The following is a 22,612-nucleotide window of genomic DNA, read 5'->3' on the forward strand; positions in this document are numbered from 1 at the left end:
TTCTGCACAGCTTTGTGTCATCTGCAGTTCTAACAAGTCGACTCTGTTCTTTCGTCTAAATCATTAATAAAGATATAAACTTTTTTTCTGTTAGAGCTTTGCGATAGAGTGTTAGCGGTGCCGGCATTCTCTTACACCCCATTCACAACCTCCCTGCACTGCTCTCATCTGACAGATCCTTCTTCTCCATAAACATCTTTAATTAATAAATAATTAATAAAATATTTAACAGGAAAGTAATGGGATCAGGCCATCCACAGCTGTCCTTTTCAAGCCCAGTCTGAAAGGCAGCCTGACAGCCGTCTTTCTTGCCTCTTAGATTAAAAGATTCTGCCTTCCCTTTTACTTTTTTTTCCCCGGGAACACATACAGATTGAAAAATTAACTTGCTTTGACGTGTGAAACCAAAGCAGTTATAATTTGGCAGCCACATCCCGTAGAGAAGTGGATGTGAGCATGACTAAGATTATATATATAATCGGTGTACACCCGCTCATCACAGAGGATTTGGGCTGAGATGTCATCAGTACGGAGATGACGGCCAGCTCTGCGTCACCATATCACTTCATCCCAAGGAGTCAGCGGATGTTTGGAGGTACATGGCTTGGGGGTGTTGCTGGATCTAGGGGGGCAGGTGGAACAGTGGTGAAGAGGGCTTTTGCTCAGCTTTGGCTGATGTGCCGCCTTCCGCCAGTGACGCGGAGTGAGGTCCAAGGCTGGGGAGGCCGACTCAGAAGGATGGCGGTCGTCACACCACAAGGCATTCAGGGGGCTACCCTAGTTCTTGGGTCATCACAGCTGAGGCTGAGCTCTCATCTGTCGCAGCTTTATTCTCTTGGAGATACTACAGCTTGTGGCAATGACAGCCCTGTGATTGTGCAACCACTCAGAAACTGGGTTGAGGGCATGCGCAATCATAGGGGAGGCTGAGCTGCTGAGGCTGCAAGCTCTAGTCTCTCCCTGTGTGGGGGGCTATTTTCATTGGAGGCTCACGAGGCTCTGAGGTTCTTTTCATTGGAGTAGGACAAGGCAGCAGAGGCCCTGCCTCCCCTGACAGCATGTCCCTGCCTGCAGCCTTTACCTGAGAAAACATCTGTCCACAGTCATTACCCCTTGGTCATATTTTGATTGAACTATTGCAACATGCCTTAACAAGCTTTTTTTGTATCCACTTAGGGCCCAGTCCTATCCAACTTTCCAGCTCCGGTGTAGCCATAGTCCAAGCATGTGATAAGGGAACACGGGTTCCCAAGTGACTGCCCCTCCACCACAGGATGCAGCACACACCCCACTGGCATGAATGCACCGGCTCCGGAAAATTGGATAAGATTGGACCCTTAATCCAGACATAGGATCGTCAGAGGCTTTTGACCTCTTGCATTTCAGGGCCATTGAAGCCCACCGTTCACCATGTTTTACCCCATCCCTGTGTGTGTGTGTGTGTGTGTGTGTGTGTGTGTACTGCCAACGGAAAATAATACTTCTTGCATCTGGTGACTTATAGTACTTAAAAGCTTATGCCACAGTCTGTTTTTAAGGTGCCACAACACTCTCTATTGTTTTCATCCCCCAAAATGTCTTTTTAGAGCAAGTAGGAATGACTTTCTCTCTGGCAACCCCATCTCCTAAGACTCAGCACTCTTGTGGTTCAGTTACTGCAAGTCCAGAGCAGTGACTCATGCCGGAGACACAAAAAGGCTGCCTCCTCTGCAGGTAACGCTTGATGATCTGATCACATCAGTGGAGAGACATATCGGTATTGCTCTTCCCCCCACACCCCAGCAGAGGTGGCAAGGCCAGAACGTGAAATCATGCAGGGACAGAGTGGGCAGCTTTCTCTGCGAGTGGGAGCTTTGGGCTCCCACTTTAACTGACTAATTAATTTCCCCTGATACGTTAGTGGCTCTTTTTGAGTGTTTCCACCAACACCCAGTTTGGGCGTTACCGCCCTAGACGTTTAGACCTGCAACATGGAAATCTTTCAGGCTGTTCGTAGTGCGCCTCAGTAATTTGAGTTGAGCAGTAATTATACTGGAGAAGCTCCGAAGCCCTTCTCTGCTTAATGAAGGCGCTTAGAAAGTAATACACTTAAAAAAAAAAAAAAGACATTAGCAATTACTTTAATGATCTTGGCTCGTTTGGAGGCAGGAGAGAAATCTAGGCTTCGTGCTTCAAGCCTGTCCTTGGCTTACCCCTCTGCGCTGTCTATTGGGGTACATCCCTCTACGTTCTTCAGTGGAATCCCTCTCTCTTTCTCTTCTCTCTGGTGTTCACCGTGAATTAAATGTGGTCTGTCAAGCTAAATCGGGAGCTGATCTGTGCTGATTCAGTGGTATGCCTGTGTAGGAACTATGGTGCAGTGATATAAACAAGCACATGTGCGGCATGAGGAAGGCCCTCTTTTATTTATTTATTTATACAGGTATTTCTATACCGCCTTTCTTTGGTCATCAGATTTCTCCTCAGACTTTAATCCAAGGCGGTTTACAAGGGCAGGCTGTTCTAAACCCCCATAGGGATTTTTACGATTGAAAAGTTCTAGACTTTCATAGAACTCCTCGTTCCAGCTGGATTCCTTCCTGGTCTGGCCTCTCTCTTTTGCCCCTTCAGAGGGCCTTGAAAAGCATGTGGATAAATTGGGCTTAGAAAGTTTTTTCTTTTCTTGAGCATCAGGAGAAAGACTATGAGGCATTTCAGAGGCTACATTTACACCCTGAGCATTTGCCGTACGTTCTTTCTTATCGGCTGCTTTCCTACATGAAAAGTACAGGGAATGTGTGCCTTTAAAAAAAAACACCCAAATTGCATATGCTTTGCGTGTACGTTGCCATGCGCAGTGAGTGCACACATGTCTATTTCACAGACTGTGTGTGCTAAGACACACCAAGGAGCGCTGCACTGTGTCCATGTGGTGCAACAGCTTTGGCCACCCCTGTCATGTGACGGCATCTGCGAGGGGGCCTGTGATGTGCTGCATGGATATCTGTGGAGCAGATGTGTCATGCAAAGTGTCCCTTGGCTGTGGTGTAACGGTAGAATACGGGCCTTGTATGCTAAATATCCAACATCACCTAGTAGGGCTGGAAAATATGAGCTGGAAACCCCAAAGGGCTGCTCCAGTTGCCTTTGTTGATACTGAGCTAGATGGACAAGTGATCTGTCTTGATATCAAGCAGCTATCCGTGTAGCATCTGGCTTGCGCAGGGTGGCAGTTTGAAGAACATCCACCAGGTGGCCCACCCGTATCCCATTATCTCTGAGATATTGAATACTTTCTGAAATAAAGAAAGCCCTCTTTAATTAATGAAACCAGTGCCTTGATTACAATGAAACTTTATAAATGTGTTTTATGCCAGTTGAGGGTTGCGCAGTTAAAATGAAAGGGTTCATTTTGCAGTCCTCTGGGTCTGTACACCAATTTGGATGCTGTTAAAAAGAAGCGTAACTTTGTGGGCAACTGCAAGGCAGTGAGGTGCTGGGGGGGGGATCCTTTGCAGCAACCTTGTGGCAGCAACTGTTACCCTGCACATGCCCGATCTCATCTGATCTCGGAAGCTAAGCAGGGTCAGGCCTGGTTAGTACTTGGATGGGAGACCGCCTGGGAATACCGGGTGCTGTAGACTTATACCATAGTCTTTCGAGACTGAAGGTTGCCAGCCATCTCCCTATACTGAACACTATCTCCCGATCTCGTCTGATCTCGGAAGCTAAGCAGGGTCAGGCCTGGTTAGTACCTGGATGGGAGACCACCTGGAAATACCGGGTGCTGTAGGCTTACACCATAGTCTTTCGAGACTGAAGGTTGCCAACCATCTCCCTATACTGAACACTATCTCCCGATCTCGTCTGATCTTGGAAGCTAAGCAGGGTCAGGCCTGGTTAGTACTTGGATGGGAGACCGCCTGGGAATACCTGGTGCTGTAGGCTTATACCATAGTTTTTTGAGACTAAAGGTTGCCAACCATTGTGGCAGTTAAGCAGGTCTGGTCAGAGCCAGCCTGGGGGACTACCTAGGACCCCCCTCTATGTCCCTGGCCACTTGCTTCTTTCTGGCTGGAGACTCATCCTCTTTCTCTTCATCCTGTTCCTCTGGCGTTTCAGACTCTTTCCCTAGGAACCTGGTTCTTCTATTTTCTTGAAGCTGCCCCCATAAGCAGTGCTGAGGGGCTAGGGCCCCACAGATAAATAGCTCCCCCCTACATTGCAGAACCCCTATGATTATTTGAAGAAAGACTCTCAATCTGGAACACTTGAGAACTCCTGTCAGGCATTGATGGCAATACTTTTACTCAATGGGCGGGAGCTTCCTGTGCTCCTAGTTCCACGTGCCATCTGCATGCTATATTGCTAACTGCTTTTTGCAGCCAAAAGGTTCTGCACAAAGAATTTTTTTAAAATCTCCCAAGGGATCCTCTCGCATTGAGGAGAGGATGCCTCTTTGGAGCCCACTCCGTAGCTATAAATGATGCATTTGTTTCAAGCATCCAGGGACTGTCTGGAAAAAAAACCCATTTTTATACATCTGTCAAAATCAAGTGGCAAAGCTTTTCCTGGGCTGGACCATTCCAGGTTGGAGGTGGGAATTTCCATGTTTCAATACTGTGATATGGCACTGTTCACACAGAAAAATAGCACACTAGGGTGAACCCTTATTCCTGATGTGCTAAGTTTCTGCATGCCAGGAGTTGGAAGGTGGTTTCTTTGGGGGTGGGGTAGGGAAGCATTTAAACTTGTCCAGTGTCACTTGCAGCATGAATTCTTGCAACCCGGGAGAACTTTTATCACTTGATTTTTCCAGCATGTTTCTCTTTTTTTTGTTTTATTTATTCAATACCCTCAGTGATTATGGTGCTTTCAGCAGAGTGAGAAGTCTGGTGCCTGCCCTGAGGGGCTTCCAATCTAGATATTGACAGAAAGGAGATGACAGGGTAAGATGAACAGGATGGCGTCAAGGGGCAAATTGGTCTGAAGAGTGTGGATGAGCAAAGGCCAGTTAGGGAGAGGTTACATGCAGGAGAGGCAGGACCTCACAAATGAGGTTTCTCACAGATGGGCTCTTTGCCAGTTCCAATTGTAAGAATGAAATGGATGGAACCCTCCAGGCTTTCCAGAGCGTAGGTCCTTTCTGTCTCCTCCCTCCCTAATTAGAATGTAAGTGGCCTTGCCAAGATAATATGCAGAACCAAGTCTTTTATATTCCTTTAGAGTTGATTAAAAGAACCTCTTCGCCTTTTTATGGAATACGTTCATGATGGAGTTTGACAGCCCAAACCATTTGCTGCTTTGGCTTAAGGGGGAGGTTAACTAAGTCAGAATGGATATTGGACATTTTTCCTCTCCCTTGATTCAGCGGCCAGCAGAGGTCCCCACATACTGATGTATCCTCGTCCACAGAATGTTTAAAGGATGCAGCTGAAAGGGGAGTAAAGCAGATCTTCTGGGGCTGTGCCCTTCCCTGACCCCATTTTGGCCAGTGAAAACGGAGATCGGATTTCATGAGCCCTTTTAGTCAAGCAGGAACTACTTCACAGATTAGCCCCCCCCCCCCCGAATTCGCCATCTGAATGTGTGTAAACCAGGTTCTCTACCTTCGCTCACTGGACCTTCTGAAACCTCACTAGACATCTTGTCAAACCTACAGTCCCCATCATAAGGGCTAGAAACTCGCTTTTTAAAAAGTTAAAGAGAGCTCAGACCGACAGAAACATGAACTCGGCCTCTGATCCACTGCTTTTATGCGCTTCTCTGAGGTCACAGTACACACAGCCACAAACATTGAAAGCAGTGGGACAGAGAGAGATCGACAAGCAAAACTTTGTTTTAAATGGGCATATTTCTGCTTATCTGCTGCTCTATTTCAACATTTGAAATCCTTCCTTTCTAGGTCTGTATGCTGCCCAGTTTAAAAAAAAAAAATCTGCAGTACACAGTTCAGGTCCAGCGATTCCCATTCCATACTGACAGAGTCATATTTTTCAGATCAGTGACCCCCAAAGGTTTAATATGCAGAAAACCGCCAGTATTATGGAATACAAATTCAGTACTCCAGTGCATTAACCGAAAGACCACGCAAGCCATTACTGTCAGTATTACATGCTTTTACATTGTCAACCATTGTCTCTAATAACAGTATGCCTCGCCAGCTGAATATAGGAATTATTTCTCCCCCTGACACACACAAACACTTTTTCTGCCAGTGACAAAGCAATTCTCGCTGTGGTTGCAGGGCTTATTTTACAACTTAATGTGGCACTTTAGATCTTCTAACAGATGGCATTGTCATTGTTTGAGCCTTCCCCAAAGGAACACACAATTGACATTTCCGAAATGTCTTTATTTCCTGGTAAAAAGTAGCAAAGTGCCATTGGGGAGAGAGAGAGAGAGACTGACATCGTTGCTAAGTTTACAGGCCTAGAAAGCACAAGAGGAGTAGGCAATATTCCTCCAGTCTAATTTGGATAATGGGGGAGCGGTATGGCCTCCACCGCTTTCAACCCTGAGCTTAAGCACTCAATCTATAGGCAGGTTAGCACTGATACTGCGTGGAACTGCCTGTCAGAACTGCATGTTGTTGCTTCACACATTTCCTTCCTTCTTTCTCAAAATCCACTTTTCTGCTATGCTGCCTTTAGCGTCACACCTTGCAGTGCGATCCTCTGCATGTCTGCTCAGAAGTAAGTTCCATTCAGTTCAATGGAACATACTCTCTGGTAAGTGTGTGGAGTGTTGCAGCCCAAGTCCCCATTCCCTGCTGCAACTAAATGTAAGGATTTGTAACTGAAACAGTTGTATATGCTTTCCCTGTTTAGCCTTGCCTGCGCTCCTTTTGTCTATCCCCCTTGTGTCCAATATCTAGATCAGGGCTTTCCAATATTTCCCCCCTCCCCCACATCTAGATCAGGGGCTTTCCAAATCCTGGCCTACGGGCCAGATCCAAGGTTTGGAAAAAGCCCCACCCCATGAGCTGTGCTTACCGTTCTGCCTCCCTGTGCCCAGATCAGCTTGAAAGAAACATGGCGCCGTGGCAGAACGGTAAGCACCACTCAGGACAGGGAGGGGTTTTGGGGGACACAGTTTGGAGACCTAATTGTAATCACCTCAGGGCAGAGAACTGTCTTCTTGCTCCATTCAAAGTGCCATGCACATGGATGGTGCTGTTTTAATTCTACCACTGTGAAGAATGCTAGTTCTTCTGGATCACATGACCAGAAGTAGTTGGGTGTTAAACTGCTGCTGCAGGACCCAGCACCAGCTGAAGTATAGAGTAAGCCCAGGTGCAGGGCTTTGTCTCAGTCCTCTGCCCCCAAATAAGCTGGTGCCCAGAACTGCCTTAAAAGCCATTTTATATAGTCAGTTAAAGCCTGTAGGCTTGGGGGGCTTAATTCTGTGACCCAACCTTCAATTACTACGTGTCATTGACAGACTAAGGGGGAAAAAAACACCAGAAAAAAAGATGCTCAAACATTTATCTCACTAAATTTACATAAGCTTGGCATTTGGTGGGCCGCTGTGAGATACAGGAAGCTGGACTAGATGGGCCTATGGCCTGATCCAGTGGGGCTGTTCTTATGTTCTTATGCAGGAGCTCAGCTCTTTGCAGAGCAGTTAGCAGCTATCTGATTTTTGAAGAGGCTCAGGGCTTGAGGCAATTAATTCTCTGATCTTTCCATCACCTGTGTTTTCCATCACCTGTGGGACCCTCCAGAAATCGAGTCATCACCCACCAGGTGGGTCCCGACCCACAGTTTGAGAAATGTTGTCCTAGATCAGGGGTCTCCAAACCCTGGCCCGGGGCCAGCCTCTGATCTCCTGAGAGCTTCTGGCCCAGTTGACCAAACACAACCAGAGTTGTGCTTTTGGGATGGGGGAAAGGGAGTTCATTGAAGTGTGTGCTTTATTTTTTGGTCTGTGTTGGTGCTTGGAGAAATCCTTGACGTTTGAGTCCGTTCATTTATTCACTCATCCAAGTTCCGTCTCTAATGTATTTGTTTAAATTTTATATTTAATTTTTTTTCAGCCCTCGATACTGTGCCAGATATTTGATGTGGCCCTTCAGCCGAAAAGTTTAGAGACCCCTGTCCTAGAGCATCTCCAACAGGGGCCTATTAAACTTCTGCTTGATATCCAGTGAGGGAGACCCTTATAACCACTAAATACATATATTTAGGGTCATGTCTAACTTGACCCTTAGAGGTGGTTGCAGGATAGTAATGTGAATAAGGGGCAATGCTGAAGGCTCCATAGGAACAGTGGGTTTTGAGGGATGTTGGCCCAGAGTTCAAACCGCCAGGCAGCGTGAAGCTCTTTGGGCCTGCTGCACTTTCTCAGCTGAACTGAACTCAAAAGGTGGTTGTGAGAATAAGACGAGGGGCGCTTTGTGCAAGGCATCTTTAGAGAAAGGCAAGATCTAAATTGACAAATGAATAAACGACCTTGTTTGAGAACTTCAACCTCAGGGTAAGTGCTATTCCATTGTAGTCAATGGGGCTTGCTCCCAGGTAAGTATGGCTAGGATTGCAGCCTTTGCCATCCAGCCCACCCTCTGAGCATGGTTTGCGCAGAGTGCAACAAGGCAGCCGTACAAATCCTGAGGGTTGTTTCAGCACAAAGCGAAGACCAACTCTTGTGGGAGGATTTATCCAGGAGCGCTAAACTGCCTGGACTTCAGTTCACATTTAGAAGTGTATAACAGATGTATCATTTGGCAGATGTCTGAAGCCGGTAATTTGCCAGCTGCCAATGTTTGCCTGTTAAGTTGCCATGACCGAGGTCGGGGTGACAACAAAACAGAAGGATACGTTTAGGCTTCCCGTAAGCCGTTTTCTAGAAACCTCCAAGCCCCACTTTTCTAACTGCTCTCATTATCCTCCAAAACAATGAGGCGATTCTCTGAGGTCGGGTTCTCTGCCTTCCATAGGGTTCTACTGTTTTCCCAGAAAGAACCATTCTGTACATATTCTGGTAGATACAGACTTGGATCCGGATGAGCTGACTGTCCTCAAGTCGATTTGAAGATCGGCTGAATCAGGGCACAAGCCCGCCTAGATGTCAAATTTCTCACTTGAAAGCTTCAGACTTTCTTTAAGAGCTCCCAGTATTTCACAACCAGAGACAGGTACCCTCCTGTATGCTTGCAACCCCCTCCCCTCCACCAGGGATCACAACTTGAGCCCTTTATCCATTGCTTAAAGGTTCCTTTCTATCTCACTGTCAGAGTTAAGGACTGAGCCCACAGCCCAAGCACCTGGCCCCCAAGCTGGTGGCTGTCCTCACCAGGGACAAGCACTAGCCCTGCTGTCCCAATTTCCCAGGGGTCACTGTGCCCAATGGCCTTTCTGAGGGTGTCAAAATTATTATTTTTTAAATTATTGTATCCCTATCCCTCCCTTTCTCTAAAGTGCACAGAGTGGCCCACCTTATCCTTCTGTCTTTTTCTTGCCACAACAATCCTGTGAGGTAGGTTAAACTGAGAGGCAACTATGGGCTCGTGCTCATCCAGGAAACTTCCGGACTGAGTTGAGGATTTGCACCTCAGTGTCCAACACTTCAGCCACTGCACCCACACTAACTCTGGGGCTGCAAAATGCCTAAAGGCAGCTCTGCAGGAGCTTTCAGGCAAGAGTTTGTCCAAAATACCTGGCTTTCTCCTTCCCAACAGCAAGTAGTCCTACAAATGAGTCTGACGTTCTCATTCTTTTTTTGGCAGGAGGCCTCTTTCCTTGTACCTATTAAAACGCTGCCGACTCCAAAAGACCCTGAAAGAGAGATGCTTCTTTTGACCATCGGACTTTCCAGCTGCACCCAGGTCACCCCTAGCAGCCAGCAGCAGAGGCCGTTTCCGGAAACCTCCTTGCCTGCCGCCAACATCTATGCTGCGGTCGTGGCCTGGCTCCTCTCCCTGGTGAGTACAGCAGCTGCTCGGAAATATTGTGCGACAGAAGCACGGCTGATGGATTTTGCAGTCCGAGATAGAACGAGGGCGCACAGGCTGCAAGCACAGATGTGTGCTACTTCTGTCAAACAAGGAAGTGTATGGAAAGCAAAGGTGGGAAAAGTCAAGTTTGTGGGGTGGTGTTGAGTGTGGCGGTAATATTAATCTTAAACAAAATGTATGTATCTTTCCCCTGGTTGGCAACCTTCAGTCTCGAAAGACTATGATATAAGCCTGCAGCACCCGGTATTCCCAGGCGGTCTCCCATCCAAGTACTAACCAGGCCTGACCCTGCTTAGCTTCCAAGATCAGACAAGATCAGGCATGTGCAGGGTGCTGCAGAACATTCCCTGTCTCTTTTAGAGCATGTTGTCCCCATTATCCCCTCCCTCTTCGCCCTTGTTAATCCATTCTTTCTAGGTAGGGTTGCCAGGTTGGATGCCTCTAGAAACCAGAGATTTCTGATATGACATCAAGGTCTGATGATGTCATAAGGAGAATCCTGACTTAAGAACATAAAAACAACCCTACTGGATCAGGCCATAGGCCCATCTAGTCCAGCTTCCTGTATCTCACAGCGGCCCACCAAATGCCCCAGGGAGCACACCAGATAACAAGAGACCTGCATCCTAGTGCCATCCCTTGCATCTGGCATTCCGAGGTAACCACACATAGTGGGGTCTGGTGATGTCACAAGATTGCCAAACCTTGAGAAATGGGGGGGGGTGTCTAATAGGGGGGAAGATTCCTATTAATTTACTACCTACCCTACAAGATTTGATGGTGAGGCAGATAGTAAAGGGGCAGTTCGAGTGGCAGCTCCCAAATAGCCAGAGAGTGCAGCGTTCTTTGCCACTGAGAATAAACAAGCAGATGGAGAAAGAACCAAGGTCGTTTTGAACAAACTGGGTTAATTTCTAGTCCAGTGCTGGTGAACCAGCAGCCCACAAGTGGTATCCCTTCAAAAAGAGGAGGAGTGGACCCCCCCATGCCAAGCAGAGGGAGAGTCGTCCCCAGTCGTTGGCTTCACGCGCTTTCAGTCGAGTGAAATGCTTGCCAAATCCCAAGCGGGCTAAGCGAAAGGTAACTGTACTTCAACGGCTTCCAATTTTGCTTTCGTGCACTAAAATCAGCAGCGAGGCAGGGAGCCTGCACCTTCAGGCAAGGTTGTAGCTGTGACTGTGGTGGTGGGGAGTCTGGGCCGCCCCCCACCCTGGGATATTCTAGATCTCTTCCTGAATTTTCAGCTTACGTTTAAAAATAAAAGTCAATCTCTGGCTGTTTCCCTTGCAGCAGCAGAAGGAAGGACCATACAGGCAGTTTTCTTCCCTGTTGCTCAGCAGAACATGAACTGGCTCCCGCCTTCCAGTGATTGGCCCAATGAATGAGGAGCCCTCAGAGTGATTGACAAGTGCTTGGCAGCTTTGAATTTCTTTAAAACGGTGTATTAAAACTGATTGAATTATTTAAATGTCGGGCAGCGCAATCCTAACTTGCGCCGGAATAGGCAGACTGGCGGGCCTGTGCTGTATCCAACGCAAGTTTCAGGCAAGCTGAGGCTTGGCCCAAGGCAAGGGGAAAAAAGTTCCCCTTACCCAGGAGGAGCTGCAGCAGCCCCAATGGGTCTACTCAGATCTGCGCCACCTAAAGAGGTGGCATAGATCCCAGCAGCCTGGTGCTGCTCTGTGCTGCCTGGAAATGGCGCTAAGATCTGACATAACTGCAGGGTCCCGGCCGCACTCCCTGCCCTCCCGCCCACTGGCCTACCTGCTGCATACCCTCCCCCACCCCAAAGCACCTCCTCCCCATGTCGGCACGAACTTACCAACTGAGCTCAGCCGGCACGGACTTACCTTCCATTGGCGTGGCGGAGACTGGATGCAGCCTCCACAGTCCATTGCACCTCCGTGCGCCAGTCCAGCTGACTCCTAAGGAGGTGCAAGTGTGCTTTGCGGCATGTTTGCGACCCTCCCTGGTCCAGGGCGCAGTTAGGATTGTGCTCTTAGATTGCCTGGGCTCAATCTAACCAGAAGCTGTCACTTTGAGAGTTAAGCCTGTGCTTCTGGCTGCCATTCTACATCCACTTACAGGGAACAAATCCCCTTGAATTTAGGGCCAAGCTAGTTGTTCTGCATCTGATATGCATGAAGGGGGCTTCTCCATCATTGGTCCCTAAATGTGGAAGTCTAGGTCCCAGGGGAGTTGTGGCGGCCCCCTCCTCTTTAAAAAGGAAAAGGAGACCCACCTGTTCTGTCAGACACTGGGACTGACACTGAATTGTTCTTTGGTAGTCACCCTGCTGCAAGAAGAGCTTTATTTATCTCTCTCTGATTATTGCTTTGCTTTTGTTAATTATTGCCTGTTTGTTTTAACTGGAAATAGTCTTGGATGTTTTGTTGCTTTCGTCTCAGCTGCATTGGAACCTTCTGGAACCTTCCGGAACATCAAGACCACAGCAGAGGGAGCGTGGAGGGTTGGACCCCCCTACTCGGGGTGTCAAACTCAGTTTCATATAGTGGGCAGAATAGCATTCATGGCGCCTGCTGAGGGCTGGAAGTGACATCATCAAGCAGGAAATGACGTCATAAAGCCGACGATGGCCAGTAATAAGCATTTTGTTCTCACCTAGAAACTCACTCGCTGCAAAGAGAAAATGTGCAAATCTTGTTCATAATTTCAAGATATAATGTGTGTGTGTTGGCAGCCTTCAGTCTCGAAAGACTATGGTATCGCGCTCTGAAAGGTGGTTCTGGAACAGCGTCTAGTGTGGCTGAAAAGGCCGATTCGGGAGTGACAATCCCTTCCACACTGGGAGCAAGTGTAGTCTGTCACTGGTCTGTCTCCCTGACTATGGGCCTTCCTTCTTTGCCTCAGTCTGTTGGCCAAGTGTCTCTTCAAACTGGGAAAGGCCATACTGCACAGCCTGCCTCCAAGCGGGCCGCTCAGAGGCCAGGGTTTCCCACTTGTTGAGGTCCACTCCTAAGGCCTTCAGATCCCTCTTGCAGATGTCCTTGTATCACAGCTGTGGTCTACCTGTAGGGCGCTTTCCTTGCACGAGTTCTCCATAGAGGAGATCCTTTGGGATCCGGCCATCATCCATTCTCACGACATGACCGAGCCAACACAGGCGTCTCTGTTTCAGAAGTGCATACATGCTAGGGAATCCAGCACGTTCCAGGACTGTGTTGTTTGGAACTTTGTCCTGTCAGGTGATGCCGAGAATGCATCAGAGAATGCGTCAAGATATAATAATTTATAATAAATCATAATTTCATAATTTCAAGACAACTCCATTATCACTCTGAGAGAGCTCAGTTTTAAGGGGGGCCAGAGAAATTGCTTCTGGGGGTATATCTGACCTGCAGGCCGAACACAACTGCCCTACCGCTTCCTACATTGCATCCCCAATCCAAATGGCACCCTGGGTGGCTATTTTTCCAGGATGTTCATTACGCTGGGTGCACCAATCAGGGGACTAAAAAAATGCCATGACTTTTACCTCATTGTGAGACTTCCTTTCGAGTAAACATGCAAAGGACTACGGTGTAAATCTTTCCCACTGATACCAATAGGGCATCTAAATGTTACAAGTCAGGTCGGACCGTGCCCCTTGTGTTTAGTTCTTTGGGTTATCTTTTTTTTCTGTTTCACAGTGATTCAACAATGCCCTCCCCTGCACTTTCACCCCTCCTTCACTGCCACAGTTCTGGCTTCCAGCCTGCCTGGAGAACTGCTCTTGCAATCACCTCTTGAGCCCAGCGACTGTAAAACAGCCAGCCTACTGCGCTGCCTGATTGCTCGTTCACTCTTGCCCGCCTGGCAAGAGCTTCCAACAGTTCAGCCATTAATCAGAATGGAGGAGGCAAGTCTGAGCCCGTCCCCTGCAGCCCAGAATTTCTTGGGGAATATGCCCTCCCTACCTCCCTTTTTCCTTCTGCCCGTAACAATAATGGTTGAGCCCTTGCAAAGCAGGGCCAAGTCACAATCTTCTCTGGCTGCTTCTACAGTCAATAGGCTGAATCTGGGTCTTAATTTTTCAAGTCACGTAAAAGCAGGGAAAAAAAAAATTAAGGGAAAGAAACAAGCTGGAGGTAATTAAATGTGACGGGTTAGAATGGAGAGAAATTTGTTAAGGGTTTGGATCCTGCAAAAAAAATATGTAGTCAAGAGAGGATGGCCATACAGTTTGCACTGCACATACCTGATCTCATCTGATCTTGGAAGCTAAGCAGGGTCAGGCCTGGTTAGTACTTGGATGGGAGACCACCTGGGAATACCAGGTGCTGTAGGCTTATACTATAGTCTTTCGAGACTGAAGGTTGCCAACCATCTCCCTATACTGAACACTATCTCCCAATCTCGTCTGATCTCGGAAGCTAAGCAGGGTCAGGCCTGGTTAGTACTTGGATGGGAGACCGCCTGGGAATACCGGGTGCTGTAGGCTTGTACCATAGTCTTTCGAAACTGAAGGTTGCCAACCATCTCCCTATACTGAACACTATCTCCTGATCTTGTCTGATCTTGGAAGCTAAGCAGGGTCAGGCCTGGTTAGTATTTGGATGGGAGACCGCCTGGGAATACCGGGTGCTGTAGGCTTATACCATAGTCTTTCGAGACTGAAGGTTGCCAACCATCTCCCTATACTGAACACTCTCTCCCGATCTTGTCTGATCTGGGAAGCTAAGCAGGGTCAGCCCTGGTTAGTACTTGGATGGGAGACCGCCTGGGAATACCGGGTGCTGTAGGCTTATACCATAGTCTTTCCATGCCCGATCTCGTCTGATCTCGGAAGCTAAGCAGGGTCAGGCCTGGTTAGTATTTGGATGGGAGACCGCCTGGGAATACCGGGTGCTGTAGGCTTATACCATAGTCTTTCGAGACTGAAGGTTGCCAACCATCTCCCTATACTGAACACTATCTCCCGATCTTGTCTGATCTCAGAAGCTAAGCAGGGTCAGCCCTGGTTAGTACTTGGATGGGAGACCGCCTGGGAATACCGGGTGCTGTAGGCTTATACCAGAGTCTTTCGAGACTGAAGGTTGCCAACCATTTTGATTAGGCTAAATTTGAATTGGTTGATTTCAGGAGATAGAATGGGATAGAATTTGGGATCCAGCGGAGAGACACAGGACCCGATAAACAGGACTGGCCTCTCTATGAGACCACCTATGAGATTGGGCGGCGTGGGCATCTCCACCAGCCGTCCTGCTCCTGAATTCAATGTAGAAGGGAAGAGAAAGGGGAGAAGAGTGCTGGGCTTGTGCGTTTTTGACATTTGGCCCAGCGATCTCCTCTCCTTCCGCTACGTTGTCCCCCTGTTACTCGGCTGTGCACCAGCTGCCACCTCCCCCTTTCCACTCGGTTCTACTTTTTCGATCTAGACTAGAGAGCAGAAGGTGGAGGAGCAGTGAAGGTGGCAGCCTGCACATTGCCAAGCAAGGAGCAGCTGTCACTTGACGTGCCATCTCAGGCACCAGCAGGCCTTGGGCCACCCCAGTCACTTTCAGTTCCAGCAGGAACGGATCAGGCTGGGCACTGCTCTTTGAATTTGGGGGTCAACATTTCTGCCTCCCGTACTAGCAGCTCTTCAGCTAGCCTTGACAAGTAACTTAATATCAGTATTTGTGAAGGCCTTAGGAGTGGACCTCAACAAGTGGGAAACCCTGGCCTGTGAGCGGCCCGCTTGGAGGCAGGCTGTGCAGCATGGCCTTTCCCAGTTTGCAGAGACACTTGGCCAACAGACTGAGGCAAAGAGGCAAAGAAGGAAGGCCCATAGCCAGGGAGACAGACCAGGAACAGACTGCACTTGCTCCCAGTGTGGAAGGGATTGTCACTCCCGAATTGGCCTTTTCAGCCACACTAGACGCTGTTCCAGAACCACCTTTCAGAGCGCGATACCAGAGTCTTAAGAGACTGAAGGTTGCCAACAACAACAGCATAACATTGGGGTGGACTAACAATTTAGTAGACTATTTTTCTGGATTTAATCATCTTTCAGAGGAGAATTATACATCTAGTCAAGCATTCTCCTGCCTTAGCATGAAGCAAGGAGCCCTCCTGCCTCATTCTGAGTGCACACAGAAGGGAACTGATGAGCTTTAAGGCCATTAGTGTGCCTTACTTGGGGAGTACGAGGACTTGCTGAAAACCATGCATAATAGCATAATCACTTAGCATTGATTTTGAGCTGAAGTTATCGACCCCATTATCATCAATAAGGGCAATGTACTGTGCGGCTGCAGCAGGGAACAGGCAGTCAATAAAGACACTCCGTTCTCGTTTCTTGCTGGTAAACGAATAGGAGTCATGAGCCTTCCTCTCGCAGAGCTTTCCCACGTGCAGAACCGGAAACCCACCAGAGGGCAGGCTTCCCAAACCTGTACATCTGTCCCTCTGATGTGCTTTTCAGGTAGTTGCTAGCAAAGTGTTCACCATAATGACAGGCGCACAGAGTGTGGAAAGAGGGCTTGTGAACTGCAAAGATCCTTAGAAGGTGCATTATGCCCACGGACTTGTGGCACCCTGTTGTAGAAATTCCCATTTGTATGGGCTGACCAGGTTAGTCTCCCACTGCGATGTTGTCCTCAAATGCAGCACTTCCCCTAAGGCTTATAGCTGAGAAAATGTTGGGGTGCTGGTGAAACCTTCTAGTGCAGGGGTGCCCAAAACTTGGTCCGGGAGCCATTTGTGCCCTTTGAGGACCCCCAATCTGGACTGTGGGGACCCCCAGTCTCCAATGAGCCTCTGGGCTGCCGGAGACTTGCTGGGGCCCACACTGGCCCAATGCATCTGTTCTCAGTGCAAGGGCTGACTGTTCAATCTCTTGCGCAAGCTGCGGGCCAACTTTTCTCTCCACTGCCTGCTGATTCATGTCTCTGAAGTAGCAGCGGCAGTGAAGGAAAGGCCAGCCTTGCTTTGTGCAAGGCCTTTTATAGGCCTTGAGCTATCACGAGACCCTCATTCATTCCTATAAGTTCTATCTCTAATATATTCCTTTATGTAAATTTATTCACATTTTAAATGTACATTTTTTTTTCCTGGCACCTGAACAGTATCTGAGAGATGTTGTGGCCCTCCTGCCAAAACGTTTGGGCACCCCTGCTCTAGTGCAATGCTTTTTAAACCATGCATTACTATATAGGCTGATGGGTTCTGAGCTGTCTGTGACAGATCAGATCTTGAGGTAGTAGTGGACAGGTCGATGAAAGTGTCAACCCAATGTGTGGCAGCAGTGAAGAAGGCCATTTCTATGCTTGGGATCATTAGAAAAGGTATTGAGAACAAAACGGCTAATATTATAATGCTGTTGTACAAGTCGAAGGTAAGGCCATACCTGGAGTATTGTGTCCAGTTCTGGTTGCCACATCTCAAAAAAGACATAGTGGAAATGGAAAAGGTGCAAAAGAGAGCGACTAAGATGATTACGGGGCTGGGGCATCTTCCTTATGAGGAAAGGCTACGGCGTTTGGGCCTCTTCAGCCTAGAAAAGAGATGCCTGAGGGGGGACATGATCGAGACATACAAAATTATGCAGGGGATGGACAGAGTGGATAGGGAGATGCTCTTTACACTCTCACATAACACCGGAACCAGGGGACATCCACTAAAATTGAGTGTTGGGAGAGTTAGCACAGACAAAAGAAAATATTTCTTTACTCAGCGTGTGGTTGGTCTATGGAACTCTTTGCCACAGGATGTGGTGATGGCGTCTGGCCTGGACGCCTTTAAAAGGGGATTGGACAAGTTTCTGGAGGAAAAATCCATTACGGGTTACAAGCCATGATGTGTATGTGCAACCTCCTGATTTTGGAAATGGGCTATGTCAGATGCAAGGGAGGGCAGCAGGATGCAGGTCTCTTGTTATCTGGTGTGCTCCCTGGGGCATTTGGTGGGCCGCTGTGAGATGCAGGAAGCTGAACTAGATGGGCCTATGGCCTGATCCAGTGGGGCTCTTCTTATGTTCTTGTGGTGGTACTAGATCCCACTATGTGTTATGTGTTGACCACATAGCACTGCCTAGCCTGGCAGATCCTGCTGGTATTGAAGGAAGGTGTTGCATCAGAGGCAAGATGTGACTGAGTCCTGAATACCTGCGGAGGTTGGACTCTTGTCAATATTTTAAGAATCAAGCAGGCCTCATCATCCCTATAACCCCATTCTAGATTCTGTGTCTTACAGTGAAATCCTATGCATTACTCAGAAGTACGTTCCAATGCATTCGTTGTGGTTCGCTCCCAGGAAAGTGTGTTTAGGAATGAAGCATTAATCCCTCATGAGTATGACACAGTGTAGGGGGTGGCTTTTAACCATCTATAGATGGCTAGCCAGGCCCTAACGGCTCTGTTTCAGAGACATGCTTCCATGTTCTTTTACAGGGTTTTCCGCTCCGTGGCCAGACAAGAGGGAGGTTAGCAGCTAATCAGCCGTTACTTGTTCCAATGCAGTTGCAGGTTTCCGCAAGGGAAGAGAGCAAAGCTCCGTTCCAGGTGTTGGGGCTGCAGCAAGCTTGGCGCGAGGAGGGCCTGGCACTCCATGCTTGCATAGCACCAGCCGAGAAGGCGATAGCTCAGAATGACTCCAGACTTCGGAAACGCAGAGTAAGTGGAGACTTCACGGTGTGGGTCTGTTGAGTAAGCATCAAGGCTATTTAGCAAGTGTCATAAACATGTGCCTTTGTTTTATTTATTGCTTTATATACTGTCTTTCCATCATAATGCTCCGCACGGCGTCTCATGATAACATTGCAAAACAATGCAGAAGCCCCTTTTGATCAACACTTCAAGAGCAGCTGGCAGCATAATTTGTTTCATGCTAGAGAGGGAAGCAAGCTCCCTGCAACTGGTCAGTGGTAGGGACCAAGCTGATCTTCCCTTTGCCATGGTGTTCATCCTAGGAGGCAGAGGGTGCCACTTTCAAGGGACCCCAGCTGAAGTCAGAGGATGCCTCCTCTCCATTCTCCCTGCAACTGGGTTTGTTCAGATAGCTTCTTCATGCCCGCTGAGCAAAACTTCATTGAGACAGGGAGCCCTGTAAGACATCACAGGTCCTGAATCAGGAATGCTGGTGGCCAGACCAAGATGCCGCTTTTGCAGCCAGCCACAAGAGACCTGTTGGCCTGCTCCGTGTTTCATTCAGGCACCATTGCCGCAGGCAGTCCAAGGATGGTAAGGTGGCTTCTAGCTCAGTAGGAGTCAGGTGACACAAAGGGGTCAGGGGAGTTCCATGTGCCTCTGTACAACCTCTGGCTGAGTCTGCATTGGATAAGAACATACGAACAGCCCTGCTGAATCAGGCCATAGGCCCATCTAGTCCAGTTTCCTGTATCTCACAGCGGCCCACCAAATGCCCCAGGGAGCACACCAGGTAACAAGAGACCTGCAAGGCCTCCTGGAATTGTAGTTAAGAACATAAGAACAGCCCCACTGGATCAGGCCATAGGCCCATCTAGTCCAGCTTCCTGTATCTCACAGCGGCCCACCAAATGCCCCAGGGAGCACACCAGATAACAAGAGACCTGCAAGGCCTCCTGGGAATTGTAGTTAAGAACATAAGAACAGCCCCACTGGATCAGGCCATAGGCCCATCTAGCCCAGCTTCCTGTATCTCATAGCGGCCCACCAAATGCCCCAGGGAGCACACAAGACAGCAAGAGACCTGCATCCTGGTGCCCTCCCTTGCAGAGTGATAGGTGTCATTAGTCTGTGGAACTCCTTGCCACAGGATGCACATAAGAACATCAGAAGAGCCCTGCTGGGTCAGGCCATAGGCCCATCTAGTCAGCTTCCTGTATCTCACAGCGGCCCACCAAATGCCCCAGGATAAAGATCAATCAATCACAAGACGCTCCAACTTGCTTCTCCGTTTCTGCTCTCCGGCTCCCCTCTTTGCAAGCCCGCTGTTGACTTGTCCGTCTGTCTGCCAAGCTCATCTGTCTACTGGGCCTTGTGGCCACCTCTCATGGCAAGTGATACAAGGCATAGCCAGGAAGATGGCTGATGACCGAAGCGCCTGTCTGTCTGTCTTGATCGTCTCAGGAGGATCACCGAAAGCCGTTCAGACGTCGATGCTTTCTGACTCCCATGAGGAGTTCGGTCTGGTTTGCGACATCTCTGGTTCAGTTTGATCCAGCCACGCTGCAAAATCCTCGGCGCTCTCCCTGACTGCAGTCAGCATATTTATCATCTGCAGCTGAGAACCGGCTGCTGCCAGATAGCAGGAAAGGCCACACAGTTCCTGCCGTGTGTCAGAAAAACCATAATGGGACAGCTGTGACTGCTGGGCCTCTCTCCCCCTCCTTCTTTCAGGAAAGTGATTGATGCTCACGTCAAACGTTTGATTAAAAAACGTAGGGAAAGAAAAATAAAAAATAAAGGCAACTTCCTGGGCAATAGAATGTTTGGACACTAAAGGGCAGCTGAGGACAAGCCAGCCTCCAAATGGCAGTGATTCTGTTTGGGGGGGGCAGGAGGAAGTGCAAGTAATGGTGCATTTCCTGCTAGTCAGCCTCTAAGTGGCGGGGGGGTCAGAATCCAACTGGGATTACAGAAAGGGATAAGTGCTTGAGAGCCCCTAAGTGCTGCAGACTGAGTTGCCTGAGTCTGAAGCAGCATGAGAAGAGGGTATTTAGGCGCTACGGGAAGAAGCCAGGATGGAGGGTTGACGGGGTGTAGGATCAAGAAAAGGGGGCACCTTAGAAGATACACCAGTTATCATGGCAAAAGCTTTTGAGGACTAGAACACTGGAAGGAGAAATCTCCTTCCATTTCTTGGCCAGCAAACTGGAGGGAGGGCTTTTTTTTTTAACAGGGGGCTGAATTCAGGGTGGATGAACAAACCGGCAGCAGTAAGGCCTTCCAGTCGTTGCTCCCCCCCCCTCCAAATTGCCACTTTAATAATGCTACATCACGATGCAATGTTCCAGTTTTATTTGGCGAGGTGGGGTGGAAGCCTCCCCACTAGCCATTGCCGTCATTCCCTTCAATTCCCTCCCACTCGCCGTCAGAGCCGCTCAGGGCAGCAACATCAACAGGGCTGCTGCTCTGAATGACTCCAGCGGCGTGTGGAAGGGCCAGTTACACAGCGCATTGTGGCACCTGTTGTACTTCCTGTGCGCGCCCCCCCCCCCCACAGCCTACACATCTGAACACCAACCCAGCTCTGATATCCCTGTACCAGTTCTTCTAAGGCCTGGTTTCTGCATCTGTACAGTATACAGAGGGGGAGAGGAGGGGAGGGGAGGGGGGGAGAGAGGCCTGCGTTGGCTCGGTCATATCGTGAGAATGGATGATGGCCGGAACCCAAAGGATCTCCTCTATGGAGAACTCGTGCAAGGAAAGCGCCCTACAGATAGACCACAGCTGCGATACAAGGACATCTGCAAGAGGGATCTGAAGGCCTTAGGAGTGGACCTCAACAGGTGGGAAACCCTGGCCTCTGAGCGGCCCGCTTGGAAGCAGGCTGTGCAGCATGGCCTTTCCCAGTTTGAAGAGACACTTGGCCAACAGTCTGAGGCTAAGAGGCAAAGAAGGAAGGCCCATAGCCAGGGAGACAGACCAGGGACAGACTGCACTTGCTCCTGGTGTGGAAGGGATTGTCACTCCCGAATCGGCCTTTTCAGCCACACTAGATGCTGTTCCAGAACCACCATTCAGAGCGCGATACCATAGTCTTTCGAGACTGAAGGTTGCCTACAGCATAGTATACAAAGCAGAGTAAAAAGGCTATATTCGAATTTATCAGTAAATCAGACGCTTACCAACAAACTTCAAGGGTCACCATGTGAAGTGCTTCCAACTCTCAACAAGTGCTACTTATTATTCTCTCCTACTGGGGGTATTGGATTTTCATAACAAAGCTAGAAGTGGCAGACCTCCTCTTGGTCAGCAAGTGAACTGTGGCACCCGCTGTATTTACCATGCCGCCCCCCTCCCTTGGGCTATGCTACTGAAAGGGCAGGTTCCAGAAGAGGTAAAACTGGGTCAAAAACCAGACTGAAACTGGTCTTTGTCATCAGTTTCACCTAGGAAAATCTGGACCTGGTGCACCATGACCCAGTCAAAGATCTTGCCTAGGAATGGGCTGTCTTCTGCCTCTTCCTTTAGCACACACGAAACAGGAGGCATTAATAACCCATGTCATCCCAATATTGGATCATCTCAACCTGACTTTCATAAGCAGCCAGGGTGGGCAAGCAAGGTCAAGCATGCATGTGGGCAGTCGAGAATCCAGCCCACGTCCTTGAAGAAACAGGAAGGCCTCCAATGAAGCCAGATCAGAGGGAGCCACTCATCTTGCCACTGAAGGTGAAATCAGATCCACTAGCAACCAATTTGGTCTGAGAAATATTTGCAAACTGGTCACCACAGACTGTCTTGAGGCCATTGCTCCCTGGGGGCTGGGGAGGGCCCATCACCACCACTGAGAAAAGTGGCTGACTTTTCTGGATGGGCAAAGTGAACATAAGAACATAAGAATGAACATATGAATGAACACACGTGAACATAAGAACATAAAAAGTGAATGACCAAAGCAAGATTTCTTTGCTACTGTCACCACCACCGTAAGCGGCCATAAACTGTAAGATGTCCCCTGTGTGGTTGGATTTCTTATGGGTCTCCTTCCAGTGTTGCTCGAACCCACAATGACACCCTTGTGGTGCAGGGATTCAGGTGCCTGAGTTCT

At 48.8% G+C, this 22,612-nt stretch overlaps 1 protein-coding gene and 6 pseudogenes across 1 annotated transcript in view; 6 read left to right on the plus strand and 1 right to left on the minus strand.

Annotated features, from left to right (window-relative positions):
- Positions 1-22,612, plus strand: part of DNAAF8 (dynein axonemal assembly factor 8) — a 136,463-nt gene that overhangs the window by 26,750 nt on the left and 87,101 nt on the right. The window contains exon 10 of the mRNA XM_066640818.1: positions 9,707-9,901. Within this exon, the coding sequence (XP_066496915.1) occupies positions 9,707-9,901 (195 nt within the window). The remainder of the gene's footprint in view (positions 1-9,706; positions 9,902-22,612) is intronic.
- LOC136633805 (5S ribosomal RNA) lies at positions 3,507-3,623 on the plus strand (annotated as a pseudogene).
- LOC136634118 (5S ribosomal RNA) lies at positions 3,653-3,775 on the plus strand (annotated as a pseudogene).
- Positions 3,805-3,927, plus strand: LOC136633832 (5S ribosomal RNA; annotated as a pseudogene).
- On the minus strand, positions 10,163-10,275 carry LOC136634154 (5S ribosomal RNA; annotated as a pseudogene).
- On the plus strand, positions 14,109-14,223 carry LOC136633746 (5S ribosomal RNA; annotated as a pseudogene).
- Positions 14,253-14,375, plus strand: LOC136634040 (5S ribosomal RNA; annotated as a pseudogene).

Source organism: Tiliqua scincoides, chromosome 13 (genome assembly GCF_035046505.1).
Source record: "Tiliqua scincoides isolate rTilSci1 chromosome 13, rTilSci1.hap2, whole genome shotgun sequence".
NCBI lineage: Eukaryota > Metazoa > Chordata > Lepidosauria > Squamata > Scincidae > Tiliqua > Tiliqua scincoides.